The sequence below is a fragment of the Ascaphus truei genome, chromosome 8 (genome assembly GCF_040206685.1).
Source record: "Ascaphus truei isolate aAscTru1 chromosome 8, aAscTru1.hap1, whole genome shotgun sequence".
Lineage (NCBI taxonomy): Eukaryota > Metazoa > Chordata > Amphibia > Anura > Ascaphidae > Ascaphus > Ascaphus truei.
Window position 1 is genome coordinate 68,978,446 of NC_134490.1, and position 16,715 is coordinate 68,995,160.

General features: G+C 42.2%; 1 protein-coding gene across 1 annotated transcript in view; it reads left to right on the top strand.

Annotated features, from left to right (window-relative positions):
- Nucleotides 1-12,606, top strand: part of SLC68A1 (solute carrier family 68 member 1) — a 13,754-nt gene extending 1,148 nt beyond the window's left edge. The window contains 9 exon segments of the mRNA XM_075612487.1: nt 1,628-1,726; nt 1,728-1,874; nt 4,384-4,460; nt 5,727-6,176; nt 8,288-8,405; nt 9,988-10,084; nt 10,565-10,736; nt 11,618-11,811; nt 12,193-12,606. Coding sequence (XP_075468602.1) covers nt 1,679-1,726; nt 1,728-1,874; nt 4,384-4,460; nt 5,727-6,176; nt 8,288-8,405; nt 9,988-10,084; nt 10,565-10,736; nt 11,618-11,811; nt 12,193-12,446 — 1,557 coding nt within the window. The 5' untranslated portion in view covers nt 1,628-1,678 and the 3' untranslated portion in view covers nt 12,447-12,606.
- The last annotated feature ends 4,109 nt before the right edge of the window (nt 12,607-16,715 follow it).

The following is a 16,715-nucleotide window of genomic DNA, read 5'->3' on the forward strand; positions in this document are numbered from 1 at the left end:
GGTTGTATTTGCCTGCAATAGATAACGGTCACTTTGTGTAATAAATAGTGTACATGTTACTTTTAGGTGACAGTGTTGTGAATGTGTTCTGATGTTGCAGAAACATTCGTCCAGGAAAAAGGGGAAAGCCGTTTAGACCAGGGGACGCCCACTCCAGTCCTCAAGGGTTACCAACAGGTCAGGTTTTTAGGCTATCCCTGGTTCAGCATAGGTGGCTCAGTCAAGGACTGAACCACTGATTGAGCCGCCTGTGCTGAAGCAGGGATAGTATGAAAACCTGACCTGTTGGTAACACTTGAGGACTGGAGTGGGATACCCCTGGTATAGAGGCACTAGCAAAATGATAAAAGGGGACACATTGTAGGAAAATGAATGCTGGCCGACCTGCAGAAATGTGTCTGCTTAGGCTAAGGCCCCGCTCCCTCCGTCAGCGCTCCCGCACTGCAGACAGGCGGGGCGCTGACATACACAGACCGCGATATGCGGTCTGTAGGGAGCGGGAGTGGTAGGCTTGAGCGGGAGGGGGGGGCGTGGCTTGAGCGGAGGGACACGCTACTTCCCCCCCCCCCCCCCCTCCCTCCCTCCACGGGCTCGGGCTGGAGCTGCTGATGGAAGCAACACACACACACACCACTCATACACACACGCAGGCACTCATACACACACGCAGGCACTCTCTCTCACACACACACACACAGGCAGGCAGGCAGCACTCATACACATACATACACACACACAGACAGAGGCAGGCACTCACGCACTCAGGCACACACATACACAAACACAGATAGGCACTCAGACACACACATACACACACACAGACAGGCACTCACGCTGCTTTCCCTCCACACTCCTCCCCGCTCCCCGGAGCCTCTCCTCCTCCCGAAGCCTCCCCTCCTCATTGGCTCACAGCCACACCACGGGACGCGTCAACGCTAGGGATCACAATTCTCTTGTATCCCCAGGTGGCTGACGCGTCACAGCGTGTAGTGAGCTGTGCAGTCAGGGGTGACCGGGGACCGGCTCGGGAGGATTCCCTGCTGGTGGGGAAAGCCCGTGCAGCCGCCTCGCGCCGCCGGGCGCAGCGGGTCCCAGCCCTTATCCTTCTTGGCCCCTCACCATTTGGAAATTTTGACCAAGGATTCCTCTTGCAAGTATGCCCTTGCTGCCCCCTCAAAAACCCAATCTAGTTTCGGAATCCAGAGTAACAGCTGGTATATAATGAAGTGTGCCTAAATATGGAAACAATAATTCTTTCCATGCAAGAAATGAGGCAGCCCTGTGTAACAGGTTTTTACTTCTACATTCCCAGAATATTAGTCATATTGTGCCGGCTTCCCGGAGGCATACATCCAGCTCTGTGTAAGAGCCTATAGAAACCGAGGCGTATGATTTACAGCCGGGCACTTTCATTCCAGGCTCTTAATGACTTCATTGCATCCTCTCCAGCTCTGGGTTCTAACCTGTGAATGTAGCAGGTTGAGAAATGGCACAAGGAAGTAGAACAAGGGGAAGAGTCATCTGATTTTGAAACCCAAGAAGTTATCACAATCAAATAGACACATGGCAGCTGAACATCATTCAAAATCAAGTGTGCTGACTTCTCATGTTGTATTTTGTTTTGCAGGAGGAGGAATAGCTGGGACTTTGTGTTAGCAGCCGGTATGGTGGACCAGTGATGAATTCCAGCGCTGCTGAATACCTCGCCATGGGTTTCCGACCTGCTGGCTCGCCTTCTCCACCTCCCCACAGCCGTGCTGTACGGCTCGCTGTCGTTTTTCATTTCCATCCTGCACAATGTTTTCTTACTTTACTACGTGAACACCTTCGTTTCCGTTTACAAGATCGACAAAATGTCCTTCTGGATCGGAGAGGTTAGTGAAAATGTCTGATATGAAAGGGTATATACATGAATGTCTTGCATTCAAACTCTATGCCTATACCGGTGTGTGTCTTTTAAACTTTTCCCCTGGTTATAGGGAAGAGGTTGAGGCCAATGCATTTATTAATACCAATTTAATGAGCGCTCTATATAAAAGCAGCAACCCTGACGACTTTGTTTTTGTTATCTGAATTAGAACCAGGGGAACTTCCTGAGGAGTTTCTGAGATACTTACTTACTGGGGAGGTTATTGGTATTACTTCCTGGTTTCTGCTGGGGATTTAAATGGCCGTCCAATAAGAAGCCGCAACGGATGATGTGGCTTCTTGTTGCTATGCGGGACTTGCGAGATTTGGACAGCCATTTTGTTTCTCCTGAATGGGCAGTGACATCGGTAACTTCACCAGTATGTATCTCTGGAACCAGGGGGTCCCCAAAGCTGACAATAGTGTCATTCCAGTCTAGAGGACCCCCTGGTTCCAAACCCTGTTAAAAAAATGTCAAAAGCAAAAACAATTGGGGGGGGGAGTGGTGGGAGAGTTCCATGAAGAGCTATTTTTAGTTCCTGAGACATTTCTGTCTCTGTCCCAGTGTTTCTGGTCCCTTTTCGGAAAACAATATGGCCGCCATTCAAGCCTTACTCTCATGGGCCAATAGAAATCCACAATATCATCAGAGCATCATTTCACAAGCACCTAAAAAAGGTAAATACGGTGGGAACCAGGAGACCCTGAGCTAGGGATAGCACAGTTCCAGAAGTGAGGGAGCGGGGTATTGCTGCTATTATGAATAGGGAAAAAAAACTGGGTAGAAATAGAGAGGAAAGGGTATAAGGAATTAGTTGTAAGTGATCAATCAATTGATATTAACAACCTAATTAACTGTATTTTATCCATCACTGTTTAAAGCAGACCGTTCTGTATGCTCCTTTTAATTTTTATTTTGTACTTAAATTGGATTAAGGGGGTAGGGGAGGGCTGGAGCTTATCCGAGGTTCCAACGTGATGAACAGGCTGTCCAAAAGTCAAACCGGTGAACACACAATGGCAGCAGGGTCAGGGCTAGCGCCAGCGTCCCTGACCCCCCCGACCATATCTGTAGTTAAGTGGTCATACTTGGATTTTTATTTCTTTGTCAAAACTGCCACAAAAAAACTACAAATACACATCAGGGGACGAAGGATCTCAGATCCTGGTTCAGGTTTAAGACTGGCTGTGTGTCCCCTAACTATTTATAGTCCTTTGCTGAAACCCTAACCTTGTAATGCAAAATCACCAGACCTCTGTACCTGCGTGTGATGTCTCTATGCTGCTAATTACAGGCATATCCATACCTCGCAGCAGAGGCTTGTTCTGTATAATTATCCATACCTTATCCTTGTACATGTTCCGTTTGAGAGGATTGAAACAACGTCAGGGGCTTTAAGATGAATTGATTGAGCACAGGCATGTTATGGGGGGGGTGACCTATTGGTAAAACTTTATCCTTGTAAGTGTGGTTTGTTTTGCTTAATGCTGACAAAAATGGCCAAATGAATGATGGCTTTAACATCTATAATAGTTATATGTCACTGTGTAGCTCAGTGAGTAATGACAGTGACTCTAATAGCAATGACACTGAGTTTGAACCAGGAGTTGAATCAGAATTGTTCAATTCCCTGTGTCGGCTCCTTGTGACTTTGGACAAGTCACTTTTATCTCCCGGTCCCTCAGGCACCAGAAACATCGACTGTAAGTTCTACTCGGCAGGGACTGCGTCTGTAACATTCCTATGCGCTGCGTACCGCGCACTATACTGTAATTGTGAAGGGCTTTGCGTCCCATTGGGAGAAATGCGCTATGTGAAATACAGTTATTATTATTTTCTGTATTGAAAAAGAAACCATACATTTGATACAATAGGTCACAATTTATATGACTGAGCTGCTTTATAACTCGCCGTCTTTATGATTCCAATTTTCCCAGTTCAACCTGTAAAATAATGAATGTCAGAACGATTGTTCTCAAGTCCTTGTTTTTAGCAACCGAGATACCATGGTATGATGGACCCTGACGGCAACGTTTCACTTTGATATTATGTATATTGTTACATTTGATTCCTGTAACATCCGTCCTGGATAGAAAACTAGGAGCGAACTGTTTCTTTGTTCTACTTTAGGAGCTTTCTATTATAAACGTTCCGCTTAAAGGTGTAGTCCCACCGAACACTTTTTGGAGGCAAACAAATCCCTAATCTAACACCGGTTTCCTGGCCCTTCTGCACGGCTTCCGCAGAAAATAAATGTAGTATTAATTAGAATTCCTGCAGGAAAGACAACTGCAAAGTTGAGTAATGGGTGCTGTGTATACAGCTTGATAATTGGAAGCAGACGTGGGGAACTTGATTGGGTCCTGTTGGGACAGTGCAGAGCGTAGCGACCCCCTCGCACACCCCGAATAGTATAAATGTTTTTTTTGTGAATAAGATTATGTATTTTAAGCAATCGACCTTTATCATTACAGACCATTTTCTTAATATGGAACAGCCTAAACGATCCTCTGTTTGGATGGCTAAGTGACCGCGTTTTCCTTAACACACAGTAAGTCCAGCTGCTGAAGGAAAATGTACACATTTGTATTTGAAGTGGTTTGTTTAAAGTTTTTTCTTAAAGAAGTGACCCCCTGGAAAGCCTATAATATGAGTTTAACTCATATGGGCCCAGATCCATAAGAGTGCTACGTTTCGCAGACCTCGGCTCCCATTCATACGAATGAGAGTAAAGCTTAGCTCCCTTTTGTGGATCTGGCCTATATTTTGCTTCCTAAGCTCTTTTTTTTAATTTTTTATTCTGGTTTGATTAATCCATTTTAACCTCCCGGACACTTCATATTTTAACAGTGTGTATATATGGATGTGTGTGTATATATATATTTCTCTCTCCTATCTATCTATATAATCTCTATATCCCATTTTATGTAGCGCTGCCGATTGCCCCGGCTCTTCGCAACACGGTCTTCTAGGGTTTAATTTGTAGAAAAGGGGGGACAAACACGTGTGCTTACACACAAGAGGCACTCAGCCCTCAACCTTCATTGGTGTATTTCTCCATTAGTGACTCTAAACATTTTAAACACCGTCACTTTAAGAACAAAAGAAATCATAAAAGGAAACATCTACTCCTGTCAGGAGTCTAACTCACATGCATATCCCTATCTGTAATATTGGCTGGCTAAGCCAGTTACCAACTTTAAATAACACACAGGTATAATAACATTGAGTCCTTAACTGTCCGATGGGGACAGCGTCCCATTAGATCCTCAGATGCTGCCAACATGTGGGGGGGCCGTCTACCCCAAACTGGATACTGGGGAGCAGAAGTTTTCCTCCCAGGCTCTAAGATTGAGAGACTAGAGCAGGAAACCTCACTGCAATATATTCCTGTTCCTTAATTAGGAGAGCAGGTGAGGGAAACCAGAACCATTGTAAAGTCTGGTATGGATTTCCTATTCGCCAGCCTTAGTGACTGCATCTGTGGAGCGGATCACCTCCATACTAAGTCTGCACTTTCTTCTATAAATCAGACAGAAAGCTGCCCACTATCCTGGGACTATGTCACAACGCACATGCACACGGGCACACACACACACACACACACACACACACACACACACACACACACACACACACACACACACACACACACACACACACACATGTATTCTGAATGGAGAATCGGATTGAAAAAAAATAAAAACTGTGTTGGAAAGGGCAAGAAACCCACCATTTAGTGAACTTTCAATCATTCTTTTGGTAACCAAAAGAGGAAATGACCAAGGTTAACAGTTGTATTGTTTCCGTGCTGCAGGTCCGGTGTAGATATCTCCTCGTCAGAAGTGGTGCTAAAGAGACTCAAAGCTTTGAGCCGAAATGGACCCTTGTTTGCTCTTTCTTTCTTGGCCTTTTGGGTTGCCTGGGCTCACCCTGGCTTACAGTTCCTCATCTGCCTGTGCCTCTACGACAGCTTCCTCACCATGGTCGATCTCAATCACAACGCCTTGCTCGCGGACCTCGCCGTGTCCGCAAACGAGAGAACGAGCCTGAACTTCCATTGCTCACTTTTCAGCGCCATCGGATCCCTGTCAGTCTTTGCATCTTACGCAGTGTGGAACAAGGATGACTTTTTCTCCTTTCGGATATTTTGTGTGCTCCTGGCAGCCTGCTCTGCTTTCGGGTTTACAGTGTCTACATGGCTGCTCAGACAACGATTTGAGACCAAGGCGAGAGTCGGTTATGACCAGGACTCCATATTGAAAGAGTAGGTGAACCTTTGACCCCAGATTTCTGATATAACAAGCATTTGCATGGCAAAGAAATGTGAAGCCATTTGATTGTTGCAGTGCCGTGTCCCACAGTGTGATGTGTTGCGTTGCGTTGAAGGGGTTGACCATGGGTTACTATTGAGTAGTCTCTAACTCTATCAACATGGGGACAAATGAGGCGTTGGCACAAAGCCAAAGGACGAGTTGTGTAACACATGTATAGTGTTATATAGAGGATCACTTTCTTTGTTTGGTGCAGAAAGAAAATAAGAATGCATGAGTGACTTAAACACATAGACACAACCATATTCATTCTCTGCCATGCGGTTTCCATAATAGAACATTCTTACATGAAATAGGGGAGATGGGCGACGCTCCACAACAAGGGCACTGCAGGGTTTCTGATGTACACAATCATTCAGAACAAGGGTGCTCAACTCCAGTCCTCAAGCCACCCCTTCTCCCCCCCTCCCCCAACAAGTCGGGTTTTCAGGATATCCCAGCGTCAGCACAGGTGGTTCAATCAGAGGCTAAGTCGAAGACTGAGCTTCTGATTGAGCCACCTGTGCTGAAGCAGGGACTGATTGAGCCACCTGTGCTGAAGCTGGGATACCCTAAAAATCTGTTGGAGGGCTTGAGGACTGGAATTGAGCACCCCTACTTCAGAACATCATCATAAGAATAATGTGTGCGCTGCTAAAGACCAGGAAGTGTTTTTTTGAGCTACAGGTTACAAGGTCAGTCATACATACCCGAAGAGCAAAGCTAAACTTGACCTTGTTGTACAGTATATGAATAAGTTATGCTTTGATTCCCGTAACGACTTTCCCCTCATACTTGAAATACATGCAATGTGACCAGGCAAGCTTCTGTTTGTGTTGAGTTGCACAACAGTACTTTTTATGTTCTGCGTCCAACGGCCTTGTACTAATTTATATTTACTTATTAACTTTGTTTCGCATAGCGCATTTCTCCCAAGGGGACTCAAAGCGCGTCACAATGACAGTATAGCGCTGGTACGCAGCACATAGGAATGTTTCAGACACAGTCCCCGTCCCGATGAGTTTACAATTAGTTTTTGGTGCCCGAGGCACAGGGAGATAAAGTGACTTGCCGGGAGTCTTTACTCATTGAGCCGCTAGTTTGACATTTGTTGGGGGAGTAAAGGAATTGGCAGTAGGAGCAGTGCTTTATAGGAAAGTCGTACAAGTGGCATCTATAAGGCTTAAAAACATCAGGTTTCCAGCAAAAAGCATTTTTAAATCACCACAAATCTTTAAAAAATGTAAAGGGTTTTTGTATAAATTAACTGTGGTGTCATTTAGAGCGACATCCTGCTTACATTACCATTGCAATATACACATTTACACAGCTCACAAAGGCTCATTAGGGCATAAGTGGATTACTACATACCAAGACTGGCAAAAAGGTGAATTATTTGTTTGTTAGATTTATATGCTTCTTATTAGCAACAATGGTAAAGCCTGGCCTGTATTCTGCTTTGGAACTACAGTTGTCTGATAACATTCAGACAACTTCACAATTGGTTATAAACTGTATCTTCTCTCACCACTATCATGTCTTTTTACAGTATAGAAGTGATAGCTCCGGCTTTCCACAGCATCTATACCCAATGCAGAATCCCATTATAAAATGTAGCGTGGGACGCAATACGACAGGCAAAGAAGGGTGGGTCGCCGTGTTGGTCCTTTCTTCCATGTAGTAACAGAGGAGGGTGAGGGAGTAGGGGGTATGACGCCTTTTTATTGGATCAACACGTAGTTGAGATGTTACAAACTTTCGAACCTCTCGGGGCTCCCGATGAAAGACCTTGAGAGGTTCGAAAGCTTGTAACATATCAACTAGTTGTGGGTCCAATAAAAGGTATCATACCTACTCCGTAACCCTCCTCTGTTACTACAATACAATAACGTGAAGGAGATTAATCAGTAGGATGACAAAACCTTTCAGATTAGTAGATTTCTTGCAGCACTAAAACGCTTCCAAAGAGCAGGCGTTTTCAGCTAGGAACTGTAATAAAGTTGCATTTTGTTGTTGCTGAGGTAGCGAAAATATAAAAACCAGTTTTGTATTTTCTTCTTCCTAGACTTTATGTTAATCAACCATCCGTCCCTCCAGAGAAAAGGATCACTCTGACGGAATACCTCAAACAGCTGTCTAGACACCGGAATTTCCTCTGGTTCGTCAGTATGAATTTGGTACAAGTAAGTTGAACACTTTTTATCCTGAATATTGAGGTGCAGAGTTCACTAGGGCTCAGAACCTCCCTGCCAGACATCCGGATAAAATCTACATTTCAATAGTGTCTCTTTATTTCGAGGGTATCCATCTTTCATATTCTGATTCATATTTCACCTACTTCTTGTTTTGAATAATAGCACACACACACTATCCCTGCAAGCTCAGAGCCGAAACCCACCACACCATATATATTTGTGTGAAAAGGAGTACTATTGAGATTGTGACCTCATGTATACAACAAAAGACAAAGCCCCAATCCAATATGACAAATTATATAGTTAAATACTTATCTGTTTTTCTTTTCAGAAGTGAGGGTCATTTAGTTAAATTCTTAGGCCAAAGCATTATAAGCTTGTAAACCACACCACGGTCTCCCCTCTTATGAATAATAGCAGGCTTAACAAATATGATTAGTGATGCCAGTAGCTGTATAAATCTGCAGTGTGCATGTTAAAAGCTTATTCATGAAATGTATTTTGTTCCCAAGCTTCAACATTATCATTGGGTTAATCCATCCACAGAGATGCACCATACTGATAATGTATCCCGTGTAACTGATAAATCCTTAATAAATATTTCAGGCGGTTTTTTTTTTGTTTTAGAATTTTTTAAGCCTCACCAGTTGAGTTTTAATATAAATAAATTCATATATAAAGTTGCACTTCATCCAGGAAGAACAATAAACAAAAGAAACTGCAGTTGCTGCTGAGGTGATTACGTGTTAAGCAGTATTAGGAAGGCCTTGAATTGAATAATCATACTTTGGAGAGACCTCGGGAGTCAACACACAATGGCAACAATTTCCAATGGTCCGAGTAACGGTGGACCTCACGGAACCAGATGTAGACACCACAGGTGCTAAGCAGAAGTAGTCCTGCTGCTCACGGATCCACCCACGATACAGAGTCACTCTCCAGTGGTCTCTCAAAAATAGAACATTTATTGCAGTGCATACGCAAGCGGACCCGAAACCTTGATCACACTGTAATAAATGTTCTCTTTTTGAAAGACCATTGGAGAGTGTGTCTCTCTCCTCACTCTCTGTAACAATTTCCAATGAACACTTCATAGAAAAACAGTTCACTCTGTCAAGTGTAGAATAGTTGTGTACAATCTGTACTTCATTAAATTCTCAGACGAAGGTCCTTGTTGACTGAAACGTGGAATTCAGTTTTTTGAATATGTAATATTCTACCATATATTTTTGGGATGCATTGACTCGTGTGCTCTGGATATTCTCGTGTACGTCATTCAAATGTGGCTATCTCAATAAAACAAAATCAAATAGGATGGTGTTACACAAGCTCATTAGTGTACTGTATCCATAACAGTGTTATCTGGGTATTTTTGACTGCTCTTTGCAATTGAATCCCTGCAGTGTTTACTCACACTACTGGTTATGTTTGTATTCATGGCTTCTTAGGCTCGCTAGCTCTCAATGCAGGAGGGAGTGTGCTGTGTAAGAGCGTTCAAGTCATGTTTGTAAGTGACGGGCGGACTGAGGTTTTGAGGACTGCAGAAGTGATTAGCTGTGTTATTTTTCAGGTTTTTCACTGCCACTTCAACAGTAACTTTTTCCCCCTCTTCCTGGATCACTTGCTGTCTGACAGAATCTCACTGTCTACTGGATCATTCCTCCTCGGTAAGTAAACCAGTTTCATTCTGTTTTTGCCCCCTTCCCTGTCATTTTATGAACATATGGCGTTATTCCGGGGGTGGGCAACTCCAGTCCTCAAGGGCCACCAACAGGTCAGGTTTTCAGGATAACCTTACTTCAGTACCGGTGGCTCAATCAGTGACTCAGTCGAAGACTAATTAAACACTATTTATGAGCCTAGCTTAATAAACCGACCGCTTATTAAGGATAGATTCATTTTTTAATCCTGTCTTTTTCATTTGAAAACTCACTTTAAAGAACTTTTTGCTTTTGTCACGAAGAGGTTTGTTCCACTGACAGGCAGCAAGACACGGCATAAAAATGTAGGCTTTTGTGTGTTTTTTTTTTAACCATTGCCAAGTGTAATATAGATTCTTGTGTATCTGTTGAGTGTTGGTGATTGCATTACATCTGTATATTTAACAGCTGACATGTTTATCTAATGTGTTTTTCTTCTCTTCTCAGGTATTTCTTACATAGCCCCGCATCTAAATAACATGTACTTCTTGTCCATGTGCCAAAAATATGGTGTTTACAGTGTTGTCCGATGGTTGTTTATCCTGAAGTTGGTCCTCAGTGTGGTAATGCTTATAGCAGGACCTGACCAGATATACCTGCTTTGTATCTTTATAGCCAGGTTAGTATGTTCTCAATGTTTCTGGGATGCATTGATGAGCATCAGAATGTGTGGTCCTGCTATAAATAAAGCAGACCACGCAATGGGAACTGCAGAACATTTGCAGTATTATTGACACTTCCAAATCCCTACACACAGAGAACAAATAGTTGTTTTTGGATTAATTTAAAACAAGTCTATGTGTGTGTATAAGATTATTGCTCGGATACTTTAACGCATACAATGTAACAATGGCAGCAGCAATCCTATGCAAGTAAAATCATTTAATGTAGCTCAATCAAATTATTAGTATAGAGTGCTAATGTTTTGGTGAGTTGACAAATGTCAACTGCATTGGACCGAAATGTTAGTGTAGCGTTTTGTAATGATGTCAGTGAACTACATTCGTTTTTTATTGCCAAAAAGTGCTGCTGCTTTCATTGTATTTGAGTTTGACTAACATGTTTACAGAAGGTGTCTTTGTAGATCATGTACAACCCATTGGTTTCTTCTTTATATATGTAGTAACAAAGGAGGGAGAGGGAGTAGGGGGTATGATACCTTTTATTGGACCAACGAGTAGTTGATATGTTACAAGCTTTCGAACCTCTCAAGGTCCTTCATCAGGTGATCTTCATTGGAACCTGATGAAGGACCATGAGAGGTCGAAAACTTCAACTATTTGTTGGTCCAATAAAAGGTATCATACCCCTTACTCCCTCTCCCTGCTTTGTTACTACATGGAAGAAAGCACCAACATGGTGACTCGCCCTTCTTTGCTTCTTCAGGGATGGAAAGGACTTGGACATATAGTCATGCACAATGGGAAGATTTGTATTTTGGTTCCACTGATGGGTGTCTGAACCATAGAAGAATATAACACCATTTTTGCCCTGTTGCAGTAACCGGGTGTTCACGGAGGGTACATGCAAGCTACTGAACCTGGTGGTCACTGATCTGGTGGATGAAGATTTTGTGTTGAACAGCAGAAAACAAGCCGCCTCGGCTCTGTTATTTGGGATGGTGGCCTTGGTGACCAAGCCCGGGCAGACGTTTGCTCCTCTAGTTGGCACATGGTTACTTTGTGTTTATACAGGTAAATGCTTTTGTTTTAGGCACTATATATAAAAACAAACCCGATCAATCCGTAATCTTTGATAGGCGTACAATTAAACTATTGCCGTTTAAGCTGATGTAAAGTATATTATACCACAACTTGTATTGTTTACTTTTTTTTGAGTAGTCTACATCAGGGGTGCTCAGGACCCCTGAACAGATCAGGTTTTAAGGATATCCCTGCTTCAGCACAGTTGGCTCAGTCTTCAACTGAGCCACTGATTGAGCGAAGTGTGCTGAAGCTGGGATATCATTAAATATGGGGATTCTTTATTAATTTTTTCTTCTTCCTGTATTCCTTATGTATATACTGCCTCGTATATTTTTGTCTTTTGTAACCTCCTCTCCCTTTTTACTATAGGATTTGACATCTTTCAGCGGGATGCAATGAATAATGTCAGTGCTGAACCGCAGCAGGGTTCTGGCAGAATATTGACTGCTACACTCCGTCAGGGATGTTTTTACCTTCTTGTCTTCATTCCAATAACTTGTGCTCTTCTCCAGCTCTTTACTTGGTCCCATTTTACACTGCGTGGAAAGCGCCTGCAAATGGTTAAGTCTCACCGGCAGTCCCTGCCACAGGACACACCCTCTCGAGATATCAAAACTATATGAGAGACAACTCACAGGATTTAATGGTTTGCCCAGATTAATGAAATTAATAACCTGCCTCGACAATTTTTTTTAAAACTTTATTTTGTCAAAAAAGATGTGTAAAACTCAACTCTTAAGCTACTGTAAATGAAAAATAAACACAGAAGCGCACCAAGGGTCAAGATTTATGTAATAACAATAAAATAAATAACATGTAAAAACTTACATATAAGAATATATAGGTCCAGTAGATCAGTGCACAGGTAATCAGTTCGAATTGGTTCCTGGGCGCAGGGGGTAGGTGCTGAGACTCACAGATCAGTCCCGCGCGGAGTTCACACAGTGCACACTGGTATCCAGACCTTTGGTTGAACAAGTTCCAGCCCTCCAACAAGAAGTTAGAGACATTTCCTTCTCCTCGCTCGAGTGGGATGTGTGTTGGAATACCGGCGATTGTGGTGGACTACTATACACGGGTCCTGCGAGAAGCCGCAACCCGGAAGTAACAACAGCGTGGTGCCGAGCAAGCCAGCCCCAGCGCGCGGGACTGATCTGTGAGTCTCAGCACCTACCCCCTTCGCCCAGGAACCAATTCGAACTGATTACCTGTGCACTGATCTACTGGACCTATATGTTCTTATATGTTAGGTTTTACATGTTATTTATTTTATTGTTATTACATAAATCTTGACCCTTGGTGCGCTTCTGTGTTTAATTTTTCATTTACACCTGACGTTTGGAGTCTTCTTACGACGGTTATTGGTGGAGGAGGGGTACCTTCACATCACAGCAGCAGCAAGAGGGAAGAGCTGATCTACTTCAAGATCTTTTTAGGAAGCAAGAGCGGGGTTTGATTTCATCATCTTAAGCTACTGTGCTGGCTTTTTACTGTGAGTTGAAAGAAAGGCATGCTTTTGATGGTTTATTACTGAAGAAACCTAGATAATGTTTTTAACCTTCATATTCAACATTGACTTTTATAATGTCACCTATTTCTGGAGTGAGAAGCCGTCTTGTCGGTACAGTCGTCCTCCTGCATAATCATGTGTCGATTTTTACTCCGACGACATAACTTTAAACTGTTCAACCCAGCATGTTTAACAGCAACGAGATTAAGGCCCATATTTACCAAGCCGTCTTTTCCCAAGATACCTTACAGCACATTCAAGTCAATGAGCTGTAAACCAGAGCTCAGTGTCTCATGGCGAAGACTGCTAGGTAAATGTGGACCACCTTCTCCAAACTCACAATGTGTATGATGATGATGTTGGTGGCGGTTATTGTTGGAAGCCTTCATGAACATGCAGCTACACCAACCATTTCCCTAACTGTGGATGAAATAATGTTGGTGAAGGAAGTAGAAAGAGACAAACCAATCCATGGGAGGGATAAAACTACTGGATAAATCTGATAAAATGGTTCTGAGTTGTCCACCCGAACCTTTAGATCTTTCCTCGTGTACTGGTTGACTTGTGGTAAACATTCCACAGCCCCCTCCCCAAAACGAATCCCAAATGGTGCTTATGATCTTCAACTTGTAGTGCAGTCCGTACAGAGCAACTTTGTACTTTTGGTCAATGTTGTATATGTATGTAGCCAACTTTAAAGTTCATGTTCTAATTGGATACAGTAATATTTTTTACTTTTATATTTATTTTTATGATGCGGTTAAGTATATATGTGAAACGAAAAAAATAGGTAGCGCTATATCCAACAAATAGGCTGGCTGCCTTTGATCTATCACCTGACCAGGGGTCAGGGTTATAAGTAGAAAAAAAAGTTATATCTATGGCGCTCTGCACTAGTGTATAGTCAATATTAGATGAATAATAATAATAAACAGATTTATACAACCAGTATCACGGTATTGATCCGTCCATAAAGGTGCTCCACGTGATGAAAGGGTACATAGAAAAAAGAAAATCAAAGATCATAGCATAATACTGCTGCAAACAACATGTAACACACACCTAACACTAAACAAACGCTGAGATCAACAGGTGACAATGAATAATGCAAACACATTTAATTATGACATATCATATATAAAAATACATATAAAAGGGTTCAATAAGGACACTCCAACTCAGGTGGGGGTACCTGCTTACCAAAGGCAAGAAGGCATCAAGCGTTGGATAGATTAACGAGTATCCCCTCTTATAGATCTATTGACTATACACTAGTGCAGAGCGCCATAGATATAACTTTTTTTTCTACTAAGTATATGTATCACTCAATGACTCATACCCCTTGTTTTTGTTATTAACCGCATACTAAAAGAACATTTGTATGATATAAATGAATGAACATACCACTAAGCCACAAAGTTTACAACTTTACTCTGCAATATTCATGGAGATGGGATTTCTTAATTCAAAACTATTTTAAAAACTGCAGATAGTACACAATATTATGTAATACCTTCGTTAATATTGGCTTGTTGGCCATTCTCAGGGGGTTGGATATTTTTTTTGCAGCTAAATGAAAAAACAAGATGTGATCAAGACGTTTGTATATTTTACTCTATTGGAGAAGGAAAACTAAAGTTATATGGATGAAATCATTCCAATATTTTTGTTGAAAAACAAGTAATTTTTGAACTGGATTGAAAATGTTCCACCCACAACACAACTAAAAAGTAATGGTGTGTAATCTGGGATCTCCGCTTCAAAAGTAAATCCTGTTCCAATGACATCCTTCTTTTGTCTCCAGATATAATTTAGATATGTTCAAAATATACCTGTTGAACATGGCACTGTTGGATACCTAATATAGGAAGAAGGATTACAATCTTAAGTAACTGCAAGTTTTAAAATGTGTTGCCAAATCTCATTAAGCAGGCCCCCGAAACACATGGGCTGGGAGCCATCAAACCGTGATGTGGGTATCCCACCCTGATCTGGCAGTAACCGACTTGCATGCATTGCGGCTTGATGTATCTTGGCCATGGTCCTCACCTTTTGAAATGGGTAGACCATAGTATGACAAGATTCATATGTGATCGTCACATAGGTTAATGAACCGATTAAAAAAAAAAAAAAAGAAGATATCAAAGTACATTAAAATAAGCATTTTCTTTCTAATCATTTGCATGGTATACAAATACGTTGAAGAGTTTTTACAATTACATTCTTGAACAGCTGTTGGTGATGGGGCCGTTTTGCAGTCCTTAAAGCAGGGGCGCTCAACTCCAGTCCTCAAAGTCCCCCCCGACCCCCACCTCCGGGTTTTCAGGATATCCCAGCTTCAGCACTGGTAGCTCAGTCGAACACTGAGCCTCTGATTTAGTCACCTGTGCTGAAGCAGGGGCAGATTGAGCCCCCTGTGCTGAAGCTGGGATATCCTGAAAACCTGACCTGTTGGGGGTGGGTTGAGGACTGGAGTTCACAGAACCCTTGCCGTAAAGCCTCAGGTAAATTCTAATTTCTGCTCTAATCTTTGATAAGTTTTTGGACTTTCTAAATTGGACTACCCATTGAACTACAGAATGGTGTGAAATCGAGATGTTTCCCACTGAAAGCTTCTGTTCTACCCTTATAAAGAATGAAATTAAGCATCAAAATCTTTACTAACCAATTGAAGGTCTCTTGGCACATTACTGAACCAAATCTGTAACTGCTGTCTACTTACTCACACCATGACTGACTTCTGAGAAACAAAGTGTCTTGATTTGCTATAAAAATATATATATATTTTCTTCACTTTGGTGTGAACAAGCTTGTTTGTTTAGTCTTGGGAGACACTTTACATTTAGAAATCCTATTTTGGTGTTAAGTGGTCTTGTCTCTTTACCTGCAACAGTGTGTTTTAAGATCATACTGCAGCGAGGTCATTATTACAAGCAACAGAACCCACCTATAAAAGCCACACCATTAGTGTATATGAAGAACTTTATTTTAGCGTTAAAGTTGGGCCACATCATTTTAACCTGTGCACGGAACAGATCAGGCGCATATTACAAATGCTAGAACTGAGGAAGCATTGTTTAGTTGATTCTACACACAACTCGCTGCCCTATAAGTCTTTGAGAAATAGAAGGGGGGGAAATGTTTAGAGGACACAGAATTTATCCAGAATAATACATTTTCTAGACTATTATGGCATGTCCATCACATGGAAGGGTCATTTTCTTTTGTAAAGTGTGCTTAAATCAAGAGATTATATATTCATATATAATCCCCAGCTACTGCAAGAACATTGAAAGAGTAAGACCTAGGAGTGAGACTGCTAACAGAAAAATCATACGGATGCCTCTCTTTGGAGTTGTAACCCATGACTGACAATGGAGTT